This window comes from Notechis scutatus, chromosome 1 (assembly GCF_049901735.1).
Source record: "Notechis scutatus isolate UNSWTSFEM ecotype Mainland chromosome 1, rNotScu1.2, whole genome shotgun sequence".
Classification (NCBI taxonomy): Eukaryota; Metazoa; Chordata; class Lepidosauria; order Squamata; family Elapidae; genus Notechis; species Notechis scutatus.
In genome coordinates, this window is record NC_142009.1 from 150,571,265 (window position 1) to 150,594,832 (window position 23,568).

At 40.9% G+C, this 23,568-nt stretch overlaps 1 protein-coding gene across 2 annotated transcripts in view; it reads right to left on the reverse strand.

Annotated features, from left to right (window-relative positions):
- ESF1 (ESF1 nucleolar pre-rRNA processing protein) overlaps positions 1-23,568 on the reverse strand; it is a 43,496-nt gene that overhangs the window by 13,928 nt on the left and 6,000 nt on the right. For both annotated transcript variants that reach the window (XM_087948684.1, XM_026668497.2), the window contains exons 3-10: positions 18,253-18,656; positions 16,694-16,807; positions 15,782-15,882; positions 12,643-12,795; positions 10,995-11,109; positions 7,866-8,013; positions 7,060-7,221; positions 2,357-2,478 (exon numbers count right to left, since the gene is read on the reverse strand). In XM_087948684.1, coding sequence (XP_087804810.1) covers positions 2,357-2,478; positions 7,060-7,221; positions 7,866-8,013; positions 10,995-11,109; positions 12,643-12,795; positions 15,782-15,882; positions 16,694-16,807; positions 18,253-18,656 — 1,319 coding nt within the window. The remainder of the gene's footprint in view (positions 1-2,356; positions 2,479-7,059; positions 7,222-7,865; positions 8,014-10,994; positions 11,110-12,642; positions 12,796-15,781; positions 15,883-16,693; positions 16,808-18,252; positions 18,657-23,568) is intronic.

Here is a 23,568-nt window from a genome sequence, read left to right on the forward strand (position 1 = left end):
TGTATACATGGACAGAACATGCCCTTCTCACTCATGAAGATATATATTTTATGTCTGAGATATGTATCTTGGCATAATTTTAGTTTAGTTTAGTTTACTTTATTGTCATTGCACCTCATACAACGAAATCAAACACCATCTTCAGTGCACATCATGACCATGAAAATAAACACAAACACACATCCCTCACCCTCCACACATTGAACCGAAACCCCCCAACACCGCACCAACACTGCACTATGGAAGAGAATTCAAAGGAGCTACTGCCCTGGGATAGAAGCTGTTTTTCAGCCTATTTGTCCTTGTTTTTATTATTCTGTACTGTCTGCCAGGTGGTAATAGTTCAAAAAAAAGGGGGGGGTTCCCTATAAAGCTCTTCCAAAGAGGGGAGAGGGCAACCAATGATCTTCTGGGCAATGACATTAACTCTCTGGAGTGCTTTCCTATCTGCCACTGTGCAATTGGCAAACCATACAGAGGTGCAGTAAGTTAAAATGCTCTCTATGGTGCAGCAGTAGAAGATCACCAGCAGTTTCTCATTCAGTTGTTGTTTTCTGAGAAGTCTCAGGTAGTATAATCTCTGCTGGGCCCTTTTGACCAGTACTGCAATGTGAGCACCCCAGGTCAGGTCCTCTTTTATGGTAACACCCAGAAACTTAAAAGTGGCCACTTGCTCCGCTTGGTCTCCACTGATAAGCAAATTGTCCCAATTTGCATAAGCGTCTGATATGAGGCATTCTTCTGCAAGTTTCATAAGATAATGTATGGCCTACTTTCTTAATTACAGAGATCATACAAATAACTCAAAATTGTAATAATCATAAGCACAAATTCAAGCACTGATCTTCAAACAAATGGTTATCTAATGTCATAAAAGTTGCTTGATCAACTTTTCAAAAATAAAGTACACTTTGAAACTCAATTTATAGAATGTGTATGTGTGTGTGTATTCTATGGCTGACACATTCTGAAGAAAGAAATCCATGTGGAATTAACACATCCTCAGAGAAGAAGGTTAATCTTAAGATAAAGACATGTCTAGTATTTCTACATTCGACGACTCTGAAATCAGTTTGCTAGCAGAATCCCCTAATGTTTATTTCTTTGATGAGCTTTCTAGTGTTAAAAAGAAAAAAAAAATCAGCAGGGAAAATCTGTCCATTGCTTAAGATTAAAAAAAAAAAGACATCAATTTTATTCAGGTCTTGGCAGTTCAAGATGGTTTTTCAACAACACCAATGAACATTCCCTTTAGCGATGGGGAACTTATCAAGGACATAGTATCATAAGAGATGTGTCTGCAGAGCTAATACATGCATTTTTCTTTTAATCATAATTTATCTTTTATTCACAAGACTACCAAAGGCAAAAGAAAAACAGTGTTTTGATTTCTTGATGATCAATCATTTGCCTGATCTCATACTCTCGTTAATTGCAGTCCAAGTCACAAGAAAACTGTGGGGTTTCAAGTTAACTTTCTAGCAGAGAAAAATTCCTTAGAAATATCAAAGGGCTCATTGAGAAAAGTGTTCCATATCAACCAGCCTGACTATTTAAAGTCATTTGGAGTCATTCTCAAGCATCCCACTGCGTGACAAGTGGCAATTGGGGAAACACAGCTCCTCATAGGAACACTCTCCTAATGGATAGCTCTATTTAGATTGGATCATCTCACACAATGTCTTTTCAATTCCAAGCAAAGAACTCTCATTTCTAAACTCTAAAACCTGCACCCCTTGGACAAACTTCACATCTCTTATGCAAGAGATTAGTAAAATATACCTCCTCTGAAACGCCAGAGAGAGAAAGAGTGTCACTGAAAGAGGAAATGTATACCAATGGTTATCTCCGCCTAAGTTGATCTGTTGATTCAACCTCTGCTTGCTTTAACACTGTCAAAAGGTTTTTCATGAAACAATGAAGCCCTCAATAGATAAAAATGCAGGTCTGGTTTAGAAAAAAACAGTATACATATAGCTAAGCATTTGCATTTTGTTAACTTTTATCAATGAAATTGTTATTATGCATATCTTTCTCCTTTTTCTTCTGCAAATCACCCAGAGTTTTCTTTTTTCTCTGAAGGTGAGACATACATATATGAGCAATAAATAAATGATAAACAAATGAAACTCCCTGAGAGCCAGCACCCAATACCCATGGGTTCCCTTGCAGTGTGCAGCCTAGTATTAGGAATGTTCTGAAAAACAGTCTTATCTCCCAATAAGCCTAGCCTGAAATGAGTCCCAGCCTAAGGATCCTAGTTTAAAAAATTCTGTGTATTAGAATAAGTACAAGTTCTTCAGTGGTTTCCAAAGATAGAAACCTTTAAAACTACTTAACTAAGGTCATAAATTACCTTTTGCTTTTTCTTCATTTTCCTTTTCTCCTTCTTCTTTTCTAGAAATTGCTGCCAGGGAGTCAGATTATCCTTGCCTTCTAGCTTATTTCGTACCATTTCTTCAGCATTTTCTTTCAGACCTGTAACCAATGAGAGAAACCAGACAGCAGCTCTTTACACCAAACCAGTATTTTAAAATCTGAATGGGTTAGTGTATTGCATGAGTGTGAAGTTTCAATAACAGGCCAAAAAACCAACAACAACCCGTCAGTGTTGACTTCTCCTGAGTGGTCTGACTGGCACTTACTGTTGGATTCAACCCAGTTCTTATTCAGCAAGCCAGATAAACTAGTCCTTTTAAACAATTCCTTGCCACATTTTGTTGGATTCCACCCAATTTTCCTGCCTATCCAATCTGTAGATTTGCAGAAAGATTGGGGTTTCCAATATGTAAATAGGAATCAGTATACATAGTCACCCTCTTTCAGTCTATATATTGTTGGTAACAATGGCATGAAAACAAACAGAAGGAAATTTATTTGAAGAAGGACTGAAGCAGAGAAAATGAAGCCCTGTCATTTTTTTAAGATAATGGTAAGTCTTTTCTTGTACACCAGTAATAGTTCTGAAGTACTTATCTTGCAGCTGAATTCAGAAGGAATCCAGATAAACCCATAAAAAAGAACAATATTTCCATCAGAAGAAAAGGCTGCATTTTTCTCTCTCCAGGGTTTAAAACCTAGAAAATGTCATCTATATAGTTTTTATTAAGCCCAGACTAGTGCCCTTGATTTAGGACTATCCTGAGAAACTACTACTAAGTAAGTTTCAGGTGGCTGAATTGATATCTTTTTTTTGAGTGATTTGCCAGTAAATGAATGTTTCACCTTCTACCTTAAACTCCAACTTTCTAGGCATAATTTAAGGGAGTGACCATGAAAACAAGGCATAACTGGTCACAGGAATAACCACTTACGTTTTATTCATGATTTTAGATTTATATTTGTTAAACTTGTTTTAGCTGGTGTGTATTTTTGCTTCACAGACTGCAATATTTTAGATTTATACTTGCATGGTTAATTAACCTACCAAGACCAAGCAGGATACCAGATTTCACATGCATAGGTGAGTACAAGGTTTCTTCTTTTTTTAAAAAAAACAAAACCAAACTACTCCAAAATCAGGCCATAGCCATATTATGAGGTATGAATTATACCTTTGGTTATACCTTTACAAGTACTTTGATTACAGAAGGGCATCTGAGAAGGCTTCCTTACAAAAAGCTTTTCATATAAGAGGAAATTCAGGAGGCAAAGCTTCTATATATTAAAAAAAATGGCAAGAAACCAGATCAACACTTTACATTGTAAAATGGCTATATTAAAATATGAAATAGTCTAATTACCTTTTTCATCTGAACTGAGAAGTTTCCTTTTATAGAATTTGTTATGCGAAGTCTTTCTTCTCTACACGTATTTCATATAAACCACTATTTACCTCAAATCTGAACTGGGAAAGTATAAGTTGAAATGGGGAGCCAAACCAGGATAGCTAAAAAGCCTGGTTTGACAACAGAAGTGCAACAGCATTTACGTGGATTCATAAGCAACTGACATTTAGCAATCCAGACTTTCATTTCTCAGACTTGGTTTAAGAACAACTATGATTGTTTAAAACTGTAATGGGACTGCAAAAATGATCTCAACAATAGCTATGTTCTGAAAGCACAAGTTGTTCTTTAAAGCTAATCTGAACAGACAGACAAAAGGAGGAAAGACCTATGCTTCTGTCCTACTGGTTTTTCATTTTTAGCAAATAGAGCTCTATTATACCAGGTGTTTGAAACATGATGTGGTATGCAATTTATGATAGAAGCTAAGACCAATTTGGATCAGCGCTCCCACCCCCCTCCTTTATAGCATGCCAAAATGCAATCAGCCTGTTCTAACCTATCTGCTCTTTGTATGAAAAGCAACAACAGTTCCGGCTAACAAATTAAGAGATCACAGATAACAACAAAAACAAATTGACTTTTTAACATGTTGACAAGAGCTTTAAAGTATTATTCTAAAAGGGGAAGGTTAGGGGTTGAATCATATTTTTCCATAGCAGGAATCCTAAAAAACTTGAAAGAGTTTTCCAGGGAATGAAATCAACTGCTCCATTTGGAAGAAGACAACTTGAATGTAATACAACATATAAAGGGAATGAACTTCTGCCACAAATTAGATTGTTTTACAAGCCACTTGCCAAACCATTTCCCAATTTGTCTAAGCAATCACAATGTGCAAAGCTGAAGCACTGTTTAGAATAAATAAGAGAAAAGGGTGAGAAGTTGCAGGATATGCCATATTTCCTTCATGTTCATTTGTAATTTTTGAACAATGAATTTCTAATAGATCTGTCACAAATTAAAGCACTGTAAATAATGATAATAATCCCCTAAATTCCTCTAGAATTTTGTTACTTTTTAAAAAAATGAAATATTTCCACCAATCGAGAAGGACACATCTTCAGCACATACTAATCATTTATTAGCTTTCACCTCAGCTACAATACCTCACTGCAGGAGGGGACACAGATCTTTTCCCAAAGTGAAAAGGCAGACATGGGATTTAGAGTAGAAGAAATGAAAATATGTTAAGAAAAAGCCAGCACCATTTAATTTTCTCTCTCTTTCTGCATATGCAAAAGCAATTCTCCACAAACCTTGTACAGGTAGTCCTTGACTTACAATTGGGAAGAACCAGAATTTTGATCAGTAAGCAATGCAGTCATTAAGTGTAACTGCACCCAATTTTACAACCATTTTTACTGTGGTTGTAAAGTGAATCACATAGTCATTAAGCAAATTTAGCTTCTCCAATTCATTTTGGTTGTCAATCAACCTTTATTGTCAGAGTACATGTCTACGATGAGATTGGCTGAGCTTCCCTTCATGACTTCCCCGCCAACACAACTCACAGTGAAGACAGAAGGCCCTAACCCAGTCCCAATCTTATTGCACCATGTGACCTTGTTGCATAACACACCAGCCCCCCCAAGTCTATCATACTATGTTGACATGTAGTTATTTTCCGTTCAGGAGTCTGACAGCCCACAGGTAGACACTGTCCTTCAACCTGTTGGTGCGGCTGGCTATGCTTCTATATCTCCTACCCAATGGTAGGAGAGTGAAGAAGTGCTGACTGGGATGCAGTGGTGGGATTCAAATTTTTTTACTACTGGTTCTGTGGGCATGGCTTGGTGGGCGTGGCCCTATGACTGGGTGGGCATGGCTTTTTTCTTTTTTTTTTTGCTTTTTTGCAGTCCCCACCTGTTTTTGGGCCTTCTGGGCCTCAGAGGAGCCTCGGGGGGGCGTTTTTGCTCCCCTAAGGTTCCTCTGAGGCTCAGGAAGAAAAAAAAACAGAGCATGGGAGGGGTGCACAGCACCCCTCCAAGCTCCGATTTGGGAGCTTCCTGGTTTTTGCTCCCCTAAGGCTCCTCTGAAGCTCAGGAAGGCAAAAAATGGAGGGGGGGGCTGAGCCATTTTTTGCCTTCTTGGGCCTCAGCAAGGGGAATCCCGGCACAGCTGATCTATGTACAGCTGATTGTCGGGAGGGGAAAAAAAATACCTCAGGCAAACGTCAGGCAGGCGGGGTGAGCGAGCATCGGGCGGGAGGGTGGCTGGCTCAGGGCCGTGGCCAGCTAGGACTTACTACCGGTTCGACCACCCATGCCAAATTCTTGCTACCGGTTCGGTGCGAACCAGCTGAATACCACCACTGGATGTGAGTTGTCCCTGAGAATTTTTCTCACTCTTCTAAGGCAGCGAGTCCTAGCAATGTCATCTAGTGATATCAGGGAACAGCCCACGATGTTTTGTGCTGTGCTCACCACCCACTGTAATTTCTTTCTATCCATAGCCGTCAAGCCAGCGTACCACACCATAATGCAATATGAGAGGATGCTTTCTATAGTGGACCGGTAAAAGGAGGTCATAAGTCATTTTTCCACTTTATTCTTTCACAAGACCCTGAGGAAACTGGCTGGATCAAGTGGCTGCAGAAAGCTGCCAAACCATCATAAATCCGACTGCCATGTGGCCAAACTGCAATCGTGTGACCGCATGGTGGTGCAAACGTCGTAACTTTGAAGACAGGTTATAAGTCCCTTTTTTCTGAGGCCGTCATAAGTTTGGATTATTGTTAAATCAATTGTTATAAGTTGAGGGCTACCTGATTTGCTACTTACTATGGAAACAACTCTCAGAAAGATAACTACAGTACGATATTTGCGGGTATAATCATTCTGCAGCTGCTAAACTCTAATACGTCAAGCTGGGAGTAGTCATGCAGCTGTCTTCCACAACTGTTCTGGTGGCAGAAAGGTTTTGCTATCCCTAAAAAAAAAATCAACAAAGGTTTCACCCTATCTCTGTGCCACTCACAGGTAATTAGAACCAAGCGCGTAGCTGACAAATTCATCTTACTGCCAAAATCAAACAAAAACAAAATCCTACAGATACGATGTAAAACAAAAACTCTTGTATGCTCGTGTTCCTTTTCCATAAACCAATATTTAAATACTTTTAAGCAGAATGATTTGACATCATATTAACTAATCATTAGTTTGATTGCTGCAATGATGGCATTTCAGTAACTCAGCCTTTTTTTTTCCCCAGTGGAAAGAAGAGATCAGAAATGGACAACCAGTTCTAGGAAAAAGAAACAGTCACCTACCAGGAACCCACTTAATTTCCATTTCCATATCAGTGTCTTGATGCTTCTTTTCTTTTTCCTGAATACTCCGAAGAAGCTCTTTGTATTTTGCTATCTGGTCTTCGTCATCTTTGGAATGTTCTTTAGGTTTATCGCCATCTGCTAGGTCTGTTTCATCATTACCTTTAAATAAAAGGGAAGTGAGAATCTTTCCAAAAATTGTTGTATAAAAATTGAATTGAAAATCCATATTTGAAGCGGGAAGGAGTCGGGAACCAGACCAAAAACAAGGAGTAATCTCCAAACCTGCAGAGCAGGTCTGAAGTCTGGAGTTTTTTTCCCCCTCCACAACAACTATCTGACAAACTAAGCACTGTACCGATTTTCATATTAAATAAAACAGATTGTTCTGATATCTATTCCAGGATTTGAAAATTAACACTCTCCAATGACACTTTTCATGAACTCTACTTGATGGGGAACTCAATGACTTAATTTTTACATTCAGTTAAAAAAAAATAGTTTCCTTTTAAAGAAAGCTCTGGGAAATGCAGCTAATCAGATACCCAGGTTTATTCACACAGTAGATAATATGGTTTCCCATAGCAACTATACAATGTTTGTGCCTCAGAAGTTTCAAATGGGACTCCTAATTGGGTACAGCATGGGTGTTGGTAAGGATTTTTTTAAAAAAGAACTGATTGTTTGATTTATGAAAAGCATAATTTATCAGTTAATAACTTTTAATGGAGATCATGAAAATAATTAGTACAATATTGTTTTAATACTCTGAACTGCTTAGATGAACCTTTATTAGTTAGCAATACCTTTTTCTTTTTCATCCTCCTCCTCCTCTTCTTCACTTGATGACGCTAAATACGCTTGGAAGTCCATGTCCAGAAGCTCATCTTTTTTAAAATTTCTGCTCAGAGAAGTCACCCTTTCTCGATCTGTCTCGTCCCACGTAATGTCTACCTTACCAACAGGCAAGATAAATATGCTGCAACTTATTATTGTAAAGATAAATGGGAAAATCGCATAGAAATTTTCGCTCCTGTACTTCTGTCAACAACTTTGCTTAACAGTAGTTTACCGGATAAACTTCAAATGAGTATTTCCTCACAGGGTACGAAGCCATCCTCATCTACAATAGCTTAGCTTGTGCAACATGCTGAGCCAAAACCAAGACATGCCGGTATTGTTTTAGCACCTTATATAAATTCTAGTTACAATTTCTATGCATGCTTGCTTATTCCAAAGAAATCATCATACAAATGCCAGTCCCAATTCTGGGCCATAGATATTCAGTTGTAGTGGTAAGAACTGTAATTTACAACCAAAGGGAATTCAGCAAAGTCCTACCTTCAAGTACCAGCAGAACATTGTTGAATATTACTGAAATAAAACGTATTGAGTAAGAAATGGAAATCTATGAGCCACACGGTGGCCCTGAGGTGAAGATGCTTGCCTCCCACTCGGAAGGTTGAGAGTTCAATCCTAGGCAGCAACATTTTTTTCTCTATCAGGGCACAAAGACAAAATATCTGCTGTGAACTCTGCATAGGTGTTAGGAAGGGTAACTGGCCAATAAATGCTCAGCTCCATTCAGTTGCCCTGACCCATCCCAAAGCAAGGGATTCAAGGTAATTAAAAACAAAAAGGGACAGAAATCTAAAGATAAATGAGCCAAGATGAGAATGTTATGTCTGCATTTCCTTATAGATTGTCAGAGCAGCTCTAACTTTGGATGGAATACAGCAACTAATACTAGTGAGAGAAGACAGCCAGCGACTGCACGTATTACTTCATCCTTATTTTCCTTTCCTCAGGTTTATCAAAATATTGGAATATTTTAGTCGCTGGGGCTATATTAAAATAACTTTAACTGGGACTGAAATGAAACAATGGCTATGATCGTTGGAGACAGGTAAGAAGCTGGTTACTAGGACAACAGACTAAACCATAGAAAGGTTTGTCTAAAGCATTTCCTGTTATGGAGTCTTTCCAGATAAGAACTATATATGCCTTTGGTTATTTCAATCCAAAGAATGAAGTTTGAAAACAAACTTCCATTTTTAAATTAAACATCCAGGTCCTTCTAATATCAGTCTTGCAGCTATTCATAGATGGTTCGTTTATCATTTATAATTTGAAACAGGACTTCTCAAACCCAAGCCCCATAATGGCCATGATAGGAAAGGATGGGAACTGCTCTCCACCCACAGAACCAAAGATTCCATCACGGATTCACTGGACTGAAAACCAAGGCAACAAATCCACGCTTGTCACTTAAAAATAATGCTCCCCTATTCTACCACCTAATTGGGGAAAAAATTACTAAAAAGGAAACACAAGTAGTCTTGGTATATACGCGATAATTTATCCAAACTTTACAGAGACCAGACCTCAATAAACAAGTAAAGATTTTCATGCATCAGTGGTTGCACAGTCTGAGTGGCCTTCTGTTATTTCATGCGTTTCCAAAAAGGCAGCATGCCTTTTGTGCAAGCATAAGTTGTTTCATTGAGGTTAGGTGCAGTGGTGGGATTCAAAAGTTCCCACCACCGGTTCTGTGGGTGTGGCTTGGTGGGCGTAGCTGCAGGGGGTGGGATTGTGTGACTCGCGCGACCGCACGCCAAACGTGAGCTTTGCGCATACGTTAAAACAGTAAAACTAAGCTGCTGTGCCTCTCAGCTGTTTAGCATAGCAATCTGCTCTGCTGCGCCAAACAGCTGAAAGGTTAAAAAGGACCTAGGAGCAAGGGCGGGCAGGTGGGCCCAACTGCAAAGCGTCGGAGAGACTCGGAGCAAACTGGTTCTCTGCAGCTGATCTTTGGTGCTACCGGTATGCCAGAACCGGGCTGAACCGGTAGAATACCACCACTGGTTAGGTTGTCTCTTCAATAAATTTGCTACTGCTGATGCTGCTGCTTTAATCATTGTGCATCCCACTGAATAAGCTGTGAGCCATGTGAAACCCCACAGATGGGAAATTCATTAATCAAACCATCCATTAAATAAAGAGAAACCCACAAATAACCATCTTCCAGGGACCATCTTTATAGAATGAGTGCTTGTGAAAGGAAAAAGAGAAACGAAGGCTTTGGGATTTTCAATTCCAGTAGACTGAACCCCTTGTTCAAATATAGAGATAGTCCTCAACTTACAACAGTTCATTTAGTGGACATGTAAAGTTACAACGGCACTGAAAAGTGACTTATGACCATGTTTCATACCTAAAGACTGTTGCAGCATCCCCACAGCCACGCAATCAAAACTCAGGTACTTGGCAACTGACTCCTATTTATGACGGTCGCAGTGTCCCAGCGTCATGTAATCACCTTTGGTGACCTTCCCACAAGCAAAATCAATGGGGAAGCCAGATTCACTTAACAACTGGATTTCTAACTTAACAACTGCAGCGGTTCATTTAACAACGGTGGTAAGAAAGATTGTAAAATGGGGCAAAATTAACAATTTAGCAACAAGCCTATGAGGCTCAATTATGGTCATAAGTCGAGAGCTACCTATACACAGTGATAGAGAAACAGAGATAGATTTAATAAAGTTATTGCACTTTGTGATTTGTTGCAATAGAATGGAAACACACACACACACCCTTAGAATCACAACCTGTACTTTCTGGACTTCCTTACTTGGCTTTCAAAGGCAGCCTTTAAATTACAAAACATAAGCAATTTAAAGCTTGCATGATGTCTTCATAAAATCAGAATAATAATAAACTGCTTCCCTGTTATTTCATTATAAAAGTACTACCATCGTCTCCAAGAAGAGCAGGGGAAGGAGCCTCTTTTGCAAGAACAATTTATTATATTGCATCAACACATATGGCTTGTTTCCCCCTTCCAGCTACACTCTGACCACTGCTGTATTTACAAATGAAACACACAAAGCTAAACAAAATTCAAAATAGCTATAAAAACATTGTGGAGGTACCTTTGATGTTGCCACAGCAGCGGATGTGAAGTACTTTGGTTTATAAGCAGCCACGTCCACTTCAGAGGCCGTGTCCTTTGGCTCGTCATCAAATGTCACATCATCTGGAATAAATCTTAGGAGCCAGAAGAAAACAGCTCATTATTTAAACAGCTATTAAAATGTCTCAAAGGGACAAGATTGATAGGCCTAGTTTCAAATTAGTATTAGCTGTGAAAAAAAGCAATGACTTTGGATAAGAGAAGGGAGAATGACAAACTGAAAATGTTAGCCCAGGTCTGTCAAACTGGTGGGCCGTGGGCCGGATACAGCCCATGCAGGCCATGCCCACCCCAGCTCCACAACGGCAAAACACACCGCGCTACGTCACGATACGGCCCACAATGCGATCGAGTTTGACACCCCTTTGTTAGCCCTTTGCTCCAAGCAGGAAGTGAAAAATGATATTGATCCTATCATCATCGTCATCATCATTTTCTATGCAGAGCACATTGGGTAGCAAGCGTTTTCCAGGGGTATTGATCATTTACAGCAAACCTATCACTAATAAAAATGAATTCGTAATAATCTGATCCTATCATTAATGCTAAAAACATTTAATCTGGGGGACAATCCTGACCACCTTCCAGATTCCAGTTTTTTTCCTCCAGTGGAGAGCGAAGGACTCCAATTCAGTGACAGAGGAAACAGCTTAAACCTAGAGATTAGCAGTGAGCTCTACATTGCTGTCGCATTACCATACATTCATCCTATTTATTTCATTTTTAAAAGGATTCTCTTGCACCAAATATCAATTTCTAATATGCATCTTCTCTCTATTAAGAAGTAAAAATTCAATGGAATACTCAGAAAGTGCAAAAGAATGGGGGCAACTACTTTCCCATCCATACATTAATCCAGAAGATGTGGATCAATCATATCAACAGGATGTCTTTTAACTATCCCTTTTTATAGCTTTTTGCAGCCCTCTGCTATGCCTGATCATAGTTCAAATGCTCCCCAGCCAGCATACCAGTGGTGGTATTTGACCGGTTCTGCCCGGTTCTGCAGAGCCGGTAGCAGCGATGAGCAGTGGAGACCGAACCGGTTCTCTTTGCTGCTCTGTGTTTGGCCCACCCACCTGCCCGGGCTCCCATACTCACTTTTATGGACAGAATTCAAAGCGCAGCTGCTTTGCGCAGCACAGAATAGCGCCGCACGGCAGTTGCTGCAGCAACTAGCCTTGTGCAGGCTTGCAGGAGGCAAGTTAGAACGCCTCTGCGCCTGCGCAAAGTGTGCATGTGCACAAAGCGCGGCCACGAAGCCACGCCCACCGAACCGGTGGCAACTTTATTTGAATACCACCACTGCAGTATACATAAGTGTTGTGGCTTAACTGGCAGCTTGGATAAACTGCTTTAAAGCACAGATAGAAACCATACCAAATATTTAGTGTTTTACATGGATTTGAGACACACATATCAAACTCAATTTGGTCAGCAGACCATCAAGAGAACATGAGGAAATTAAATATATTTCTGTAGGTGTGAACCCAGGTTACAACCAAAGTCCTGAAAGCAAACTGTCACATTTCTCTTGCTTGGTAATGAGAAAAGATTATTAGAAGTTGGTTAAACCAAACTAGCTCTTAAAAATAAATATATGATACCTCAAGTCCACAAAAGAATAGCTGCTTTCAAATTCCAATCCATCGCACTCTTCATATATTTTATTGGCTGTTTCAGGGGAGTCACAGTCAACTACTGCATAGAAATATTTCAAGCGTTTGAATTGATAGTCTCTCAATTTCTCCTTATAAAGGCTACAAGGAATGAGAAAAAGAGTGTGAGAGAGATGGACAGTTAAGAAGTCAGTTATATAAAGAAATAAAGAAATGTCAGAGAAAAAAAGAGGCAGTGAGAAGCAATAGACTATCATCTAATTTCCAGCTTAAAAGGGAAAAAGCATTAGCTAGGATTAAAGCACAGTGATAATAGATATTTCTAACCCTCTTGGTATTTTTGCAGGGATAAGTGAAGAATTTATAAGATTTCTATACTTAAATACCATTCAACTATCTGGTAGGCCTCTCTTTGTAGTTTGGGATATAAAGAGTCAATTTATCTACAACTTACAATCATCCAAGGGGTTTTTTCCCCCCACATTCTTCCTTTGAATAGCATTCCCTAAGCCAGGGGTGGGCAAACTACGGCCCGCGGGCCACATCCGGCCCGTTGGTCTGTCCAATGCGGCCCACCCCTGAAAAAAATCGCTGCCATTGGTCTGTCCAATCCGGCCCGCCCCTGAAAAAAAATCGCTGACTCAGGGGCCTCCGAGGGAGGGGAGGAGGAAAAGGGGGGAAGGGGGGCGATTCCCAAAAAATCTTGTGCTGACCCGGCCCGTCTGTCAAATTTTAAAAGTCAATGCGGCCCCCGAGCCAAAAAGTTTGCCCACCCCTGCCCTAAGCCATACCTTTTAAAAAGTCCCTCATTTTCAAAAGCAGCTGCTGTCTGAGATATACAAATTCAGTGTTACATGAAATACTCTGAACTACTAACAACCTCTTTGAATCTCAGCCATGGATACTTCTTTTCTACATTTATTTATTTATAAATAAATAGTTTTCTACATTATAGTATGCCAATGCAAAGCACGTTTGTACAAGAATGGTACAATGGAATCTAGCAACATAAGGCTAAAAAAAGGCTTTTAAAAAAAATAGGCAAGGTGTAGCATGCGTTTTAATGTACTTACCCTCCATTGGAAAAAAAAAGCCAGTCAGAAACAAATTTATTTTTATTTTAGAAAAGCATTTACTGCTCTTTGAAAGAAAAATTTTGCTGTGGCTTTGGCAGTATTAGCCAATTCTCTTTTTTTCAAGATTACTTAAATAACGTAATATTCAACATCAAAACAGTTTTCCTGATGAAATCCACATATTAATTCAGTTAGTTCAAAATGCAGTGGTCTGCAAGCTTTTGTGCAAGTCTAAATTTGCACACGTCACCTCTCTTGCAGGATCTGCATTGATTTCTTCCAGGGTTCAATTCAAGGTGCTGGTTGTCACCATTAAAGCCATACCAGGAGTCAGGTTATCTGTAGGACCATCTTTTCCCAGTTACATCTATCTGACCCACCAGAGCAGGGAAGCAGGGGATGTTACAGGTTCCCGCTCCTAAGAAACTCCATCTAGTCTAGTGGGACTAAGAAGGACCTTCCCTGTAGTAGAAGGAAAGAAGACTGACACTCTTTTGAAAGGCCCTTAAGACATGGTTTTACCAGTGGACCTGGGGACCCCAGGGTGACGTGGAGCTCATCAAGTGATTGGTTTGATTGTCGTCACCAGAGGGGTGGGGGGTTTATTGGGTTTTGCAATGGGCTTTTATTTCTGTAAGCTGCCTAGAGTCACTGTGAGTGATTTGTGTGTCTCTTAAAATTTTCTCAATGACCATATAATGAAATAAATAAATATTAATACGTTACATTTTTGTTCATTATACTTCAACTTACAACCTAAAAATGAAAAGTCCTCTGGAAAAGTAGCTACCACTGATATCAACTGACAGCAATAGCACTTATATACCGCTTTATAGTGTTTTACAGTCCTCTTTCAGTGGTTTACAGAGTCAGCATATTGCTCCCAACAATCTGGGCCCTCGTTTTATGGATAGAAGGCTGAGTCAAACTTGAGCCGGTCAAGATCGAACTGCTGGCAGTCGGCAGTCAGCAGAATTAGCCTGCAATACTGCATTCTAAGCTTAGAAATCAGGATTTGTACTAATAATAGCAATGAACAAATAAAATAATGAAACTTCCTCTCATCACGCACACGCATACCAATATACCAATGAATTAGAAAGTCTCTATATATTGGAGAAAGATTCCACCTAGTGGCAAAACACATTATGCAAAATTCCAGAGTTATTTCAGAAATGAGAAACATTCACCTTATAACTGCAGCTTCAAAGATACATTAAGAGAACAAAAAAAAAATTATAATTTATTAAGATACATGCCTCTGGCTACAACTTTGGAAAGTTTAGAAAAATGACATAGTGCCAACAATATCTGATTGGGAATTTGGATTTAAAGAATATGCAGCAATGGGGAAACAAACAGTATACACACACATATACAAAAACAGAAATTTAAATTTAAACAATATAAATTATATATTATGCAGCATGGTAAATAGAAGCACTTAGAATATGACTTCTAAAGTCTATGTTTAGACTTCTAAAGTCTAAAGTCTATAAAGGTATTGCAAATCATTTAGAGTATAAAGAAGGGAGCGGTCAGAAATTAAATATTTACCCTTTTTTTGCAGGGATTTGTTTTGTTGTAGCTCAATTTAAATAATAATGTAGTGATCTGGCATGAAGCTAAAAATTGGTACTATATTATTTTAAATTTAATACTGAAACAAATCACTGTACTCTAGGATCTTTTATTAATGTTACATTGAACATTAATATCTTTTTCAAAAATACATTTTTTGTTTTAAATAAAAATTAAAAGGAAAAAAATTGAGCTCCTAATTCACTGTTAAGTGCACTTGATTAGAAACAAATGTTCATTACGCTACACAGGCAAATGATCTTTTTAGTACACTTTAAAAAAAAAAAAAAAAGGTTACAATGATCCAATGCTAACATGGATAAAAATGGCAGGTAGGTAGGAAGGATTAGGTAGGAAGGATTAAAGCAACTCTGGATCAAATCCTTACGGACTATGTAAAAGGTACTGAGATACTTAATGCATAGAGAAAAGGATATGCAAAGAATCTTCCAAAATTCAACATGAAATACCTGTCTTTTTCTGTGACATTTTGAGGAAGGCTTAACAGTTCTGCAGGGCCTTTTAGTTTTTCCTCTTTCATTCTCTCTTTTCCAAACTCTGAAGGGTAAATCTAAAGAGTAACAACAACAAAAAAGATATACACCATATAGTAGCTTCTTATGTTGTTTTTTTTGCTATCAAACCACCAGGATTATAAAAAGAAGTTCACATGGAATATTTTTTTTAAAAAACCCAGGCTATCACTAAAGCTATGAAAAACTAAACAAAAAAAGGAAATCTCCATTTTTATTTCATATACACACTAACACACGTATCTATAAATAGCATAACTTCAAGAGATTCAGAAGAGTATGAATATCTTGCAAGAAAAGCTAATTAGACTATAACCAGCTCTTATGCCACCCCTAAAAAAAATGAAAATACATAATGTGAATGAATACACAAACACTACAGTTTTTCTGAAGTTTAACTATGTAGCATTCATACTTAAGGATAAATGTCCACTCTGGATATTTTTCATTTGCCCTTTTCTATTCTGAACATATTATGAAGACCCAATTCTCTGGAGAAGGCTCTAGTGTTGAGAAAGGTGCAGGAAAGGAGAAGAGGACAACCAGCAATAAGGTGGATGGACTGAATTACAGTGATCTAAAAGTCATGGGTAGGAATAGACAAAAATTGAGAAAAATCTATCTACAGTAAGCGGTTGCTAAGAGTTGATGCTAACTTGATGGCACATAATCAATGAATCAATTTCTTTCCCTCTCTGATCAGGCTGCAGTTTTGTCAGTTCTCCAGTCAAAAGGAAAGAAGAAAGTACTGTTTTCAAAGCTCCTCCCAGTCTCTTACCAAAAGGACACCAAGGCATTTATTTTCCTGGCCATTCATGATCTGAATAGGTATTAATTGCAAGTCCTTACCTTTACAGAAAAAATAACACCATCTTTGGGTGTAAATGAGTTAAGCAAAGCCAGTAGGTCCTTTGCTTTCAATTGATCCCAATCCATGTTACAAACTGCCAGTCTGCGTGTGATCTGCATCAAAGAAAAGTAATTTGTAATAGGATAATACAATGCACAGAAACATTGGGCCTATCATTCAAAATTCAGCTGTGAATGTAGGTTTGTGTCTTGCAGGGAGAAACACAGTTTAACTGGAAAGCCACAAAACTTCTTGCCTTGAACAAGGATAGAAGTCTTAAAATCAGAATTTAATTCATCTCTCTCAACCAAGCCCATAAGTGAAGAACTATAAATCATATCCAAGTCAGCTGAAGTCACTCTGTAAAACAACAGTGACCAAATAACACAAGACAATCCTTTTTTGGTGATGCTATTTTTCACTGCATCAATAAACTAAGAGAAATCATTGTTGTTGTTGTTTTTATTTCACATATTTGTAGGACGAGGACAGGCAACCTTCTGAATCCAAAGTTTTGTGGGTGCAACTATTTTGTAAGCAATGGTGATTACAAAATGACCCTAGTGGAAGTACAATCAGTAACAGAAACAGGGAAAGCATCTCCTTTCCCCCGCTCTTATTCTCCTTCAGACAGAAACTGTCACAAGGAGAAATGGACAAGCAGGAAAGATATACATAGCAAGGGACACAGCAGAGTCAGAAAGAAAAGCACACTCAAACATAGAGGGAGCAAACATAAAACCCACAAAGTCCAGAGATGAGACTGGCACAAAGAGATGGCACCAAATAAATGCACAAAAGCAGAGAGACAAAGGCACAGAGAATGTATAAAGATAGGTGTGTGTTTCCTACTCCCAATAAGTGACTGAATAAAATAGCTGTAAAGATTTGAGATATGGCATGATATTGATGCTCTAAGTGTCTTGGGGCAATAGTGGAAGATTCCTTTTCCCTCTACCCAATTTACAGACTGAGAAAATGTTTCCACCATGCATGGAGAGATTGCTTCATTAATATACTCAAAGAGGAAACTGTTTTGATAGATACCCCAACTTACTTCGGGCGAGCGCATGCAGTGGTACCTAGAATTGGCAGGTTGTACCAGCTGTAAATATCCTGCAGGCTGAAAGACTGGACTGTAAGATAGGAAGCCAATGTACAAACTCATCTCACATATGAAGTTCTTTGAGTAAGTTCTATTTGGACTGTTATTGTGTACGCCAATCATGTGGAATCTTTCAGGTGCAAAAGAAATTGTGCATAATATGTTCCTAGGCCCTAGAAAGCAAGCAAGCAAGGGCACAGCACTTCTGAAAAACTTTGCCAAGAAAACTGCAGGGATTTGTCCAGGCAGTCTCTCAGAAGTGGATATGGTTGAACGGAAGAAAAAAAGTATTTTGGATATTGCAACTAGCAATGAAATAGTACATTAAAATAGTTGGCCCTTAAGCTCCATTAAACCTTGTTGGAATAATTCATCATCCACTGGATTAATCATAACTGATTCAATCCAACATCCTAAAGGATCACAGATTGCTTATTGTATCATTAATTTTACCTGATCTGCTTGTGGTGCATCTTTTCCCAGTTCTCCCCATTCATGTATAACTTCTGGATCTTTGGGAAATATCTCCAAGAAATCATCTTCCTCTTCATCCTCAGAGCTGGTTTCAAGATTACCTTTCCCCCTAGCCAAATCTGGCCCACTGTCACTCTCATCACCCTCTGTTTGACTTTCATTCATCAATTCTTCTTCATCATCTTCTGAACTGCTTTCCTCTCTTATTGCTCCATCGTCTCCCAAATCACTTTCCTCTTCCAGATCACTATTATCTTCGAATGTATCTTCCTCCCCACTTTCCTCACTGCTTTTTGATTCTTGCTGATTAGAAGTCTCTTCAACTTCACAACTTTTATTTTTCAGATATGCTTCCTTAACATGGCTGGCAGAGAAATCATTTGCTAAATTAAAGAAAGCCAACAAGACATTTCATATATCTACACAGTAATTCTTCTGCAAAAGAATTCATGATAATAATTTTTCTTATTTCCCATGCTACAGTCTAGGGATTTGTGTTTTAGTAAAAGAGGGGAGGGGGAGAGTTTTGACAAACTGAACATGACTTTTTGCCCAATAACAGCTTATAAAAGGGCGTTGGTACTTACCTGATACGCCCGTTCTCTGTGAGCTGTGAAGAGCATCCAGAAGTGGGAGGTGCTTCAGTCTCTTCTGAAAAGGCTGGGCTTAAAACTCTGGGATGCTCCTCCTCCTCCACGGGACACCTCCTCAGCGTCCCCCAGTTTTGCGAAGACTGAGCGCCAAAGCCCGGGACTCATCACCTAATCTAGATCCCTGACCGGAACGGAACCCCACCAGACGGAAAGAAATGGGTGGGGCTGGATGCTCTTCACAGCTCACAGAGAACGGGCGTATCAGGTAAGTACCAACGCCCTTTCTCCCATGAGCTGTTCAGAGCATCCAGAAGTGGGACATACCAAAGCTTGGCCTGTCCTTAGGGAGGGACTCCGTCTGGATCAAAATCCACTCCTAAACTCTGTGGACCCTCTGCAGGACTCTTCTGCCAAATGAAGCGTCCGCTGAGGTGTAGACATCAATTTTATAATTTCTGACAAAGGGCGATGGTGAAGCCCAAGTCGCCACTCTGCAGATTTCGTCTATGGAAGCCCGAGTGGCCCATGCTGCTGATGTTGCCGCACTCCTTGTCGAGTGGGCTGTAATGCCCTTAGGAACTGAGATGGACTGGCATTCGTAACTTTTAGCTATGGTGGCTCTCAACCATCTACCAATGGTCATTGACGACACCCTGTGTCCTAAAGTGGATGGGTTGAAGGATAGGAATAGAGCCTCAGATTTTCGAAATGTCGCCGTGCGGTCTAGATAGATGCTTAACGCCCTTCAAACGTCAAGTCGATGCCATTGATGCTCCAGTCTATGAGACGGTTTTGGACAAAAATTTGGAAGCACCAACTCCTGCGCTCTGTGGAAGGCTGAATTTACTTTAGGGATGAACGATGGATCCAATCTGAGAACCACTGTGTCCGCATGAAACACGCACAGGTCCTTTCTCATCGACAATGCTGCCAACTCGGAAATCCTCCTTGCTGATATGATCGCAATTAAGAAGACCACCTTATATGTCAGGAATTTGAGACTAGCGGTTCTTAAAGGCTCGAACGGGCCAGTTGTAAGTGCGGTTAACACCTTGTTGAGCTCCCAAGTGGGATAGTGGTGAATTACAGGAGGTCGTAAGTTTGCAGCACCCTTAAGAAAGCTGCGGATATGTGGATGGTGCGCTATGGAACGAAGGTCACCCCAGGATATCACCAAGGCTAAGGCCACCACCTGTCTGTGTAAAGTATTTGGAGATAGGCCCTTGGTCAACCTCTCCTGTAAAAAGTCCAATAATTGTCCTATTGATGGGGCAGTTGGGTTGATCTTAGGCCCCTGGCACCAGCGACAGAAAGCGGACCACGTGGCTTCATATATACGATTTGTAGAGGACCATCTGGATGCTTGTATGGTGGCAATGGCATCCTCTGAAATCTGTTGGGTCCTTAAACGGTTCCGCTCAACCTCCATACGGCTAGGCTGAGCCATTGTGGGTCCATGTGAAGTACCGGCCCTTGCGAGAGGGAAACCCTCGACGGTGGAATTTTCCAAGGTTGTTCCCTCGACAGGTCCTGTAAGTCCGCGAACCACGTTCGCCTGGGCCAGTAAGGGGCAACCAATATCAGTTCCGCTCGTTCCTCCAATAACTTCTGGATCAACCTGGATATTACAGGGAGTGGAGGAAATGCATATAGAAGTCCGGGAGGCCACTGACATCACAGAGCGTTGATGGCCTGAACCCCGAGTCGGGTACCTTGAAATATACCAGGGCAATTGGGTGTTGCGGGGAGAGGCAAATAGATCGATCACCGGTTGCCCAAACCTCCACACTGCTTCCTGGAAGAGAGACGGGTGTAGGCGCCACTCTGCCTGATCTATCGAGGCCCTGCTGAGCCAGTCCGCTTGTGTGTTTAAGGCCCCTGCTATGTGCTCTGCCTTGAGCGACAACAGATTGGCCTTGGCCCACTTGAACAACCTGGCCGTCTCCAGCATCAGAAGTTTGGAGTGGGTACCCCCCTGTCTGTTTACGTGGGCCTTGGTTGTGATATTGTCTGTCAAGACCAGAACGTGGCGTGATTGGAAAAGGGGTAGAAAACTGTGTAACACCAGATGAACTGCTCGCAGCTCCAACAGGTTGATGCTTTGTGATTGTTCGGAAATAGTCCAAATTCCCTGTGCAGTGTGGGATTGGAAGTGAGCTCCCCATCCTACCAGGCTGGCGTCGGTTGTGATCGTTGCCCTGCAAGGTTCCTTGAAAGGACACCCCTTGTTTATCGTGTTTTCCGACCACCAGCGGAGCGATCGGAGAACATTGTGCGGTACCTTTATCCGGACGTTGGAAGTGGCTCTTCCGGATCGCTGGAAAGGTAGCAGGAACCATTGCAGATCTCTAGAATGGAATCGAGCCCAAGGCACAATGGAAATACAAGAAATCAGTTTCCCTAACAGTTGAGACAGAACTGCCAGGAAAACCCTCTTTAAGGCTCTGATCTCTCTGGCCAAAGACTGGATACTATTCAACCTGTCCTGAGAGAGAAAAACCTTGCCCTCCACGGTATCTATCACTGCCCCTAAATGAACTAACCTAGTTGAAGGGATCAAATGGCTTTTATCCCAATTTATGGAAAAGCCGTGACCTTGAAGGGTCTCCAGAGTAATCTTGGTATCCAAATTTGTTTGATGTCTGGAAGATGACAAAATTAAAATATCATCCAGATAACACTGTAAACGAATAGATTTGATCCTGAGGGAGGCAGCCAAAGCCGCTAGGACCTTGGTAAAAGTCCTAGGGGCCGAAGCCAGACCGAATGGTAGGGCGATATATTCGTAGTGCCAATCACAACAGCAAAATCTAAGGTATTTGTAGTGAGGAGGTCTAATTGGTATATGTAGATAAGCCTCTGTCAGATCTATAGAGGTCAGGACATCGTTCTCTCTGATGCTGAGCAGAATGGACTGGAGAGTAGTCATTTTGAATTTTCGATAAACCAATGATCTGTTCAGACGTTTGAGGTCCAAAATTGCCCTCCAGCCCCCCCCAACTCTTTGGGACCACAAACAATAGAGAGTAACAGCCTTGACCCCGTTGTTCAGATGGGACCTCTCTAATGGCCCGAATATGCAGAAGATGATTGATAGCTTCCTGCATCAACACTCTCTTAATGGGGCCCGTGGACCTAGGGCTCCTAATGAAAAAGTTTGGAGGGGAGGATTGAAACTCTAGCGCCAAACCAAACCTAACAGAGTCCTTGACCTGCGCATCAGAGGTGGAGCTGTCCCATTGATCAGCAAACAATTTTAGCCGCCCTCCAATGGGAGCTGCTGTCAAGGACTCACTTGGGGCGACGAAAAAATCGGCCTCCGGTACCTCTGGGGTTTCTTCTGTTTTGGCCTCCCCACTGACCTCTGTCGGAAGATTCTGACCTATCCTGTCTAAAACTGGGTTTGTAGCCTGATGTTCTTTGCGATCTGGGAACGTATGGGCCTTGATAGCAGGTCCGAAAGGAACCCCTTCGAAACGACTGGGGCGTTCTGTTTTCAGACCTCCGAAAAAGAGGGGGAAGCACTTTTTTCTTGTTTCTATTCTCAATAAGCAGGGGCTCCAAGACACTGCCAAATTATTTATCCCCCGATATTGGGGCTGATGCCAGCTTGCATTTATGCTTGGTATCCGCCTGCCAATGTCTGAGCCATAGCAGTCTCCGTGCTGATACGTGAGATGCTATGGCTCTAGATGAGAATTTGACTGCATTAAATGTGGCGCTGGAGAATTCTGCCGCTGCAATAATCTTAGCAACGTCCTGGTGGGCTCTGACATTTGACGCCGGCAATATATCCCTCAAGTGGAAGAGCCATCGGAGGGAGGACCGTGTAAAAAAGGACGCAGCTGTAGCTGCCGTAATGGCCCAGGCATCAGAAACATGCGCCCTACGGAGTGCCAACTCTGCTCTCTTTTCCTCCGGTCTCGGGGCTTCCTCGGCCTTGTTGGGAAAGGTTGAAGAAGAGGCCAGTGCCACAATGGGCTCATCCACCTCCGGCGTTTTGAGAAAATTTGAAAACTCTGGTGCCAAATTATAATATCGTTTATCGTATCCTGTTGGGGCTGGGTAGGATGCTGCTGATGCCCATTGATTTTGTACTAATTCAGCAAACATACAAGGGACAGGAATAGTTTCTGTCTCATTAGCCAGTTGTGAGAATATTAGATCCTCGGATTCGTCCTGAGACCCTGTTGACAATGGATGAGGGCTTTATGTGCCTAGTTTAGCGGTGTTCTTTGCTTTGAACATTAAAGTTTTAAAGAGGTGTGGACGAAAAAGGCCAGAAAAGGTAGGTTGGTCCATAATGAGGCCTTCGTCATCCGACATTCCTCGTTCTAGTGGGTCAGCCTCTGACAACCCCAAGTCCATCTGATGGATTGACCCCACCTCCATGGGAACATCCTGGTCATCTAATTCCACCTCCTCCCGAAGACCCTGGGCTGGTACGTCAGGGATATTGGGGAATACCTGAGTTTGATGATGTCCCATATGCGCAAAGGATCGAGCAGACAGGGATCCCGCTTCTGAAGTAGCCAAAAAGTGTCTGGTCCAGATGGATTGCTGAACTCCAGCCGCAATGCCCTTTTGTATGGCCATCTCCATCCATTGCCTCATTTCGATGGGAATAGTCTCAGGTAATCCCTCCTCCTGTCTTAAACCGGCGACCGGTTTAGGGGTGAAGGTTGCCTTTGGGATTCGCCGG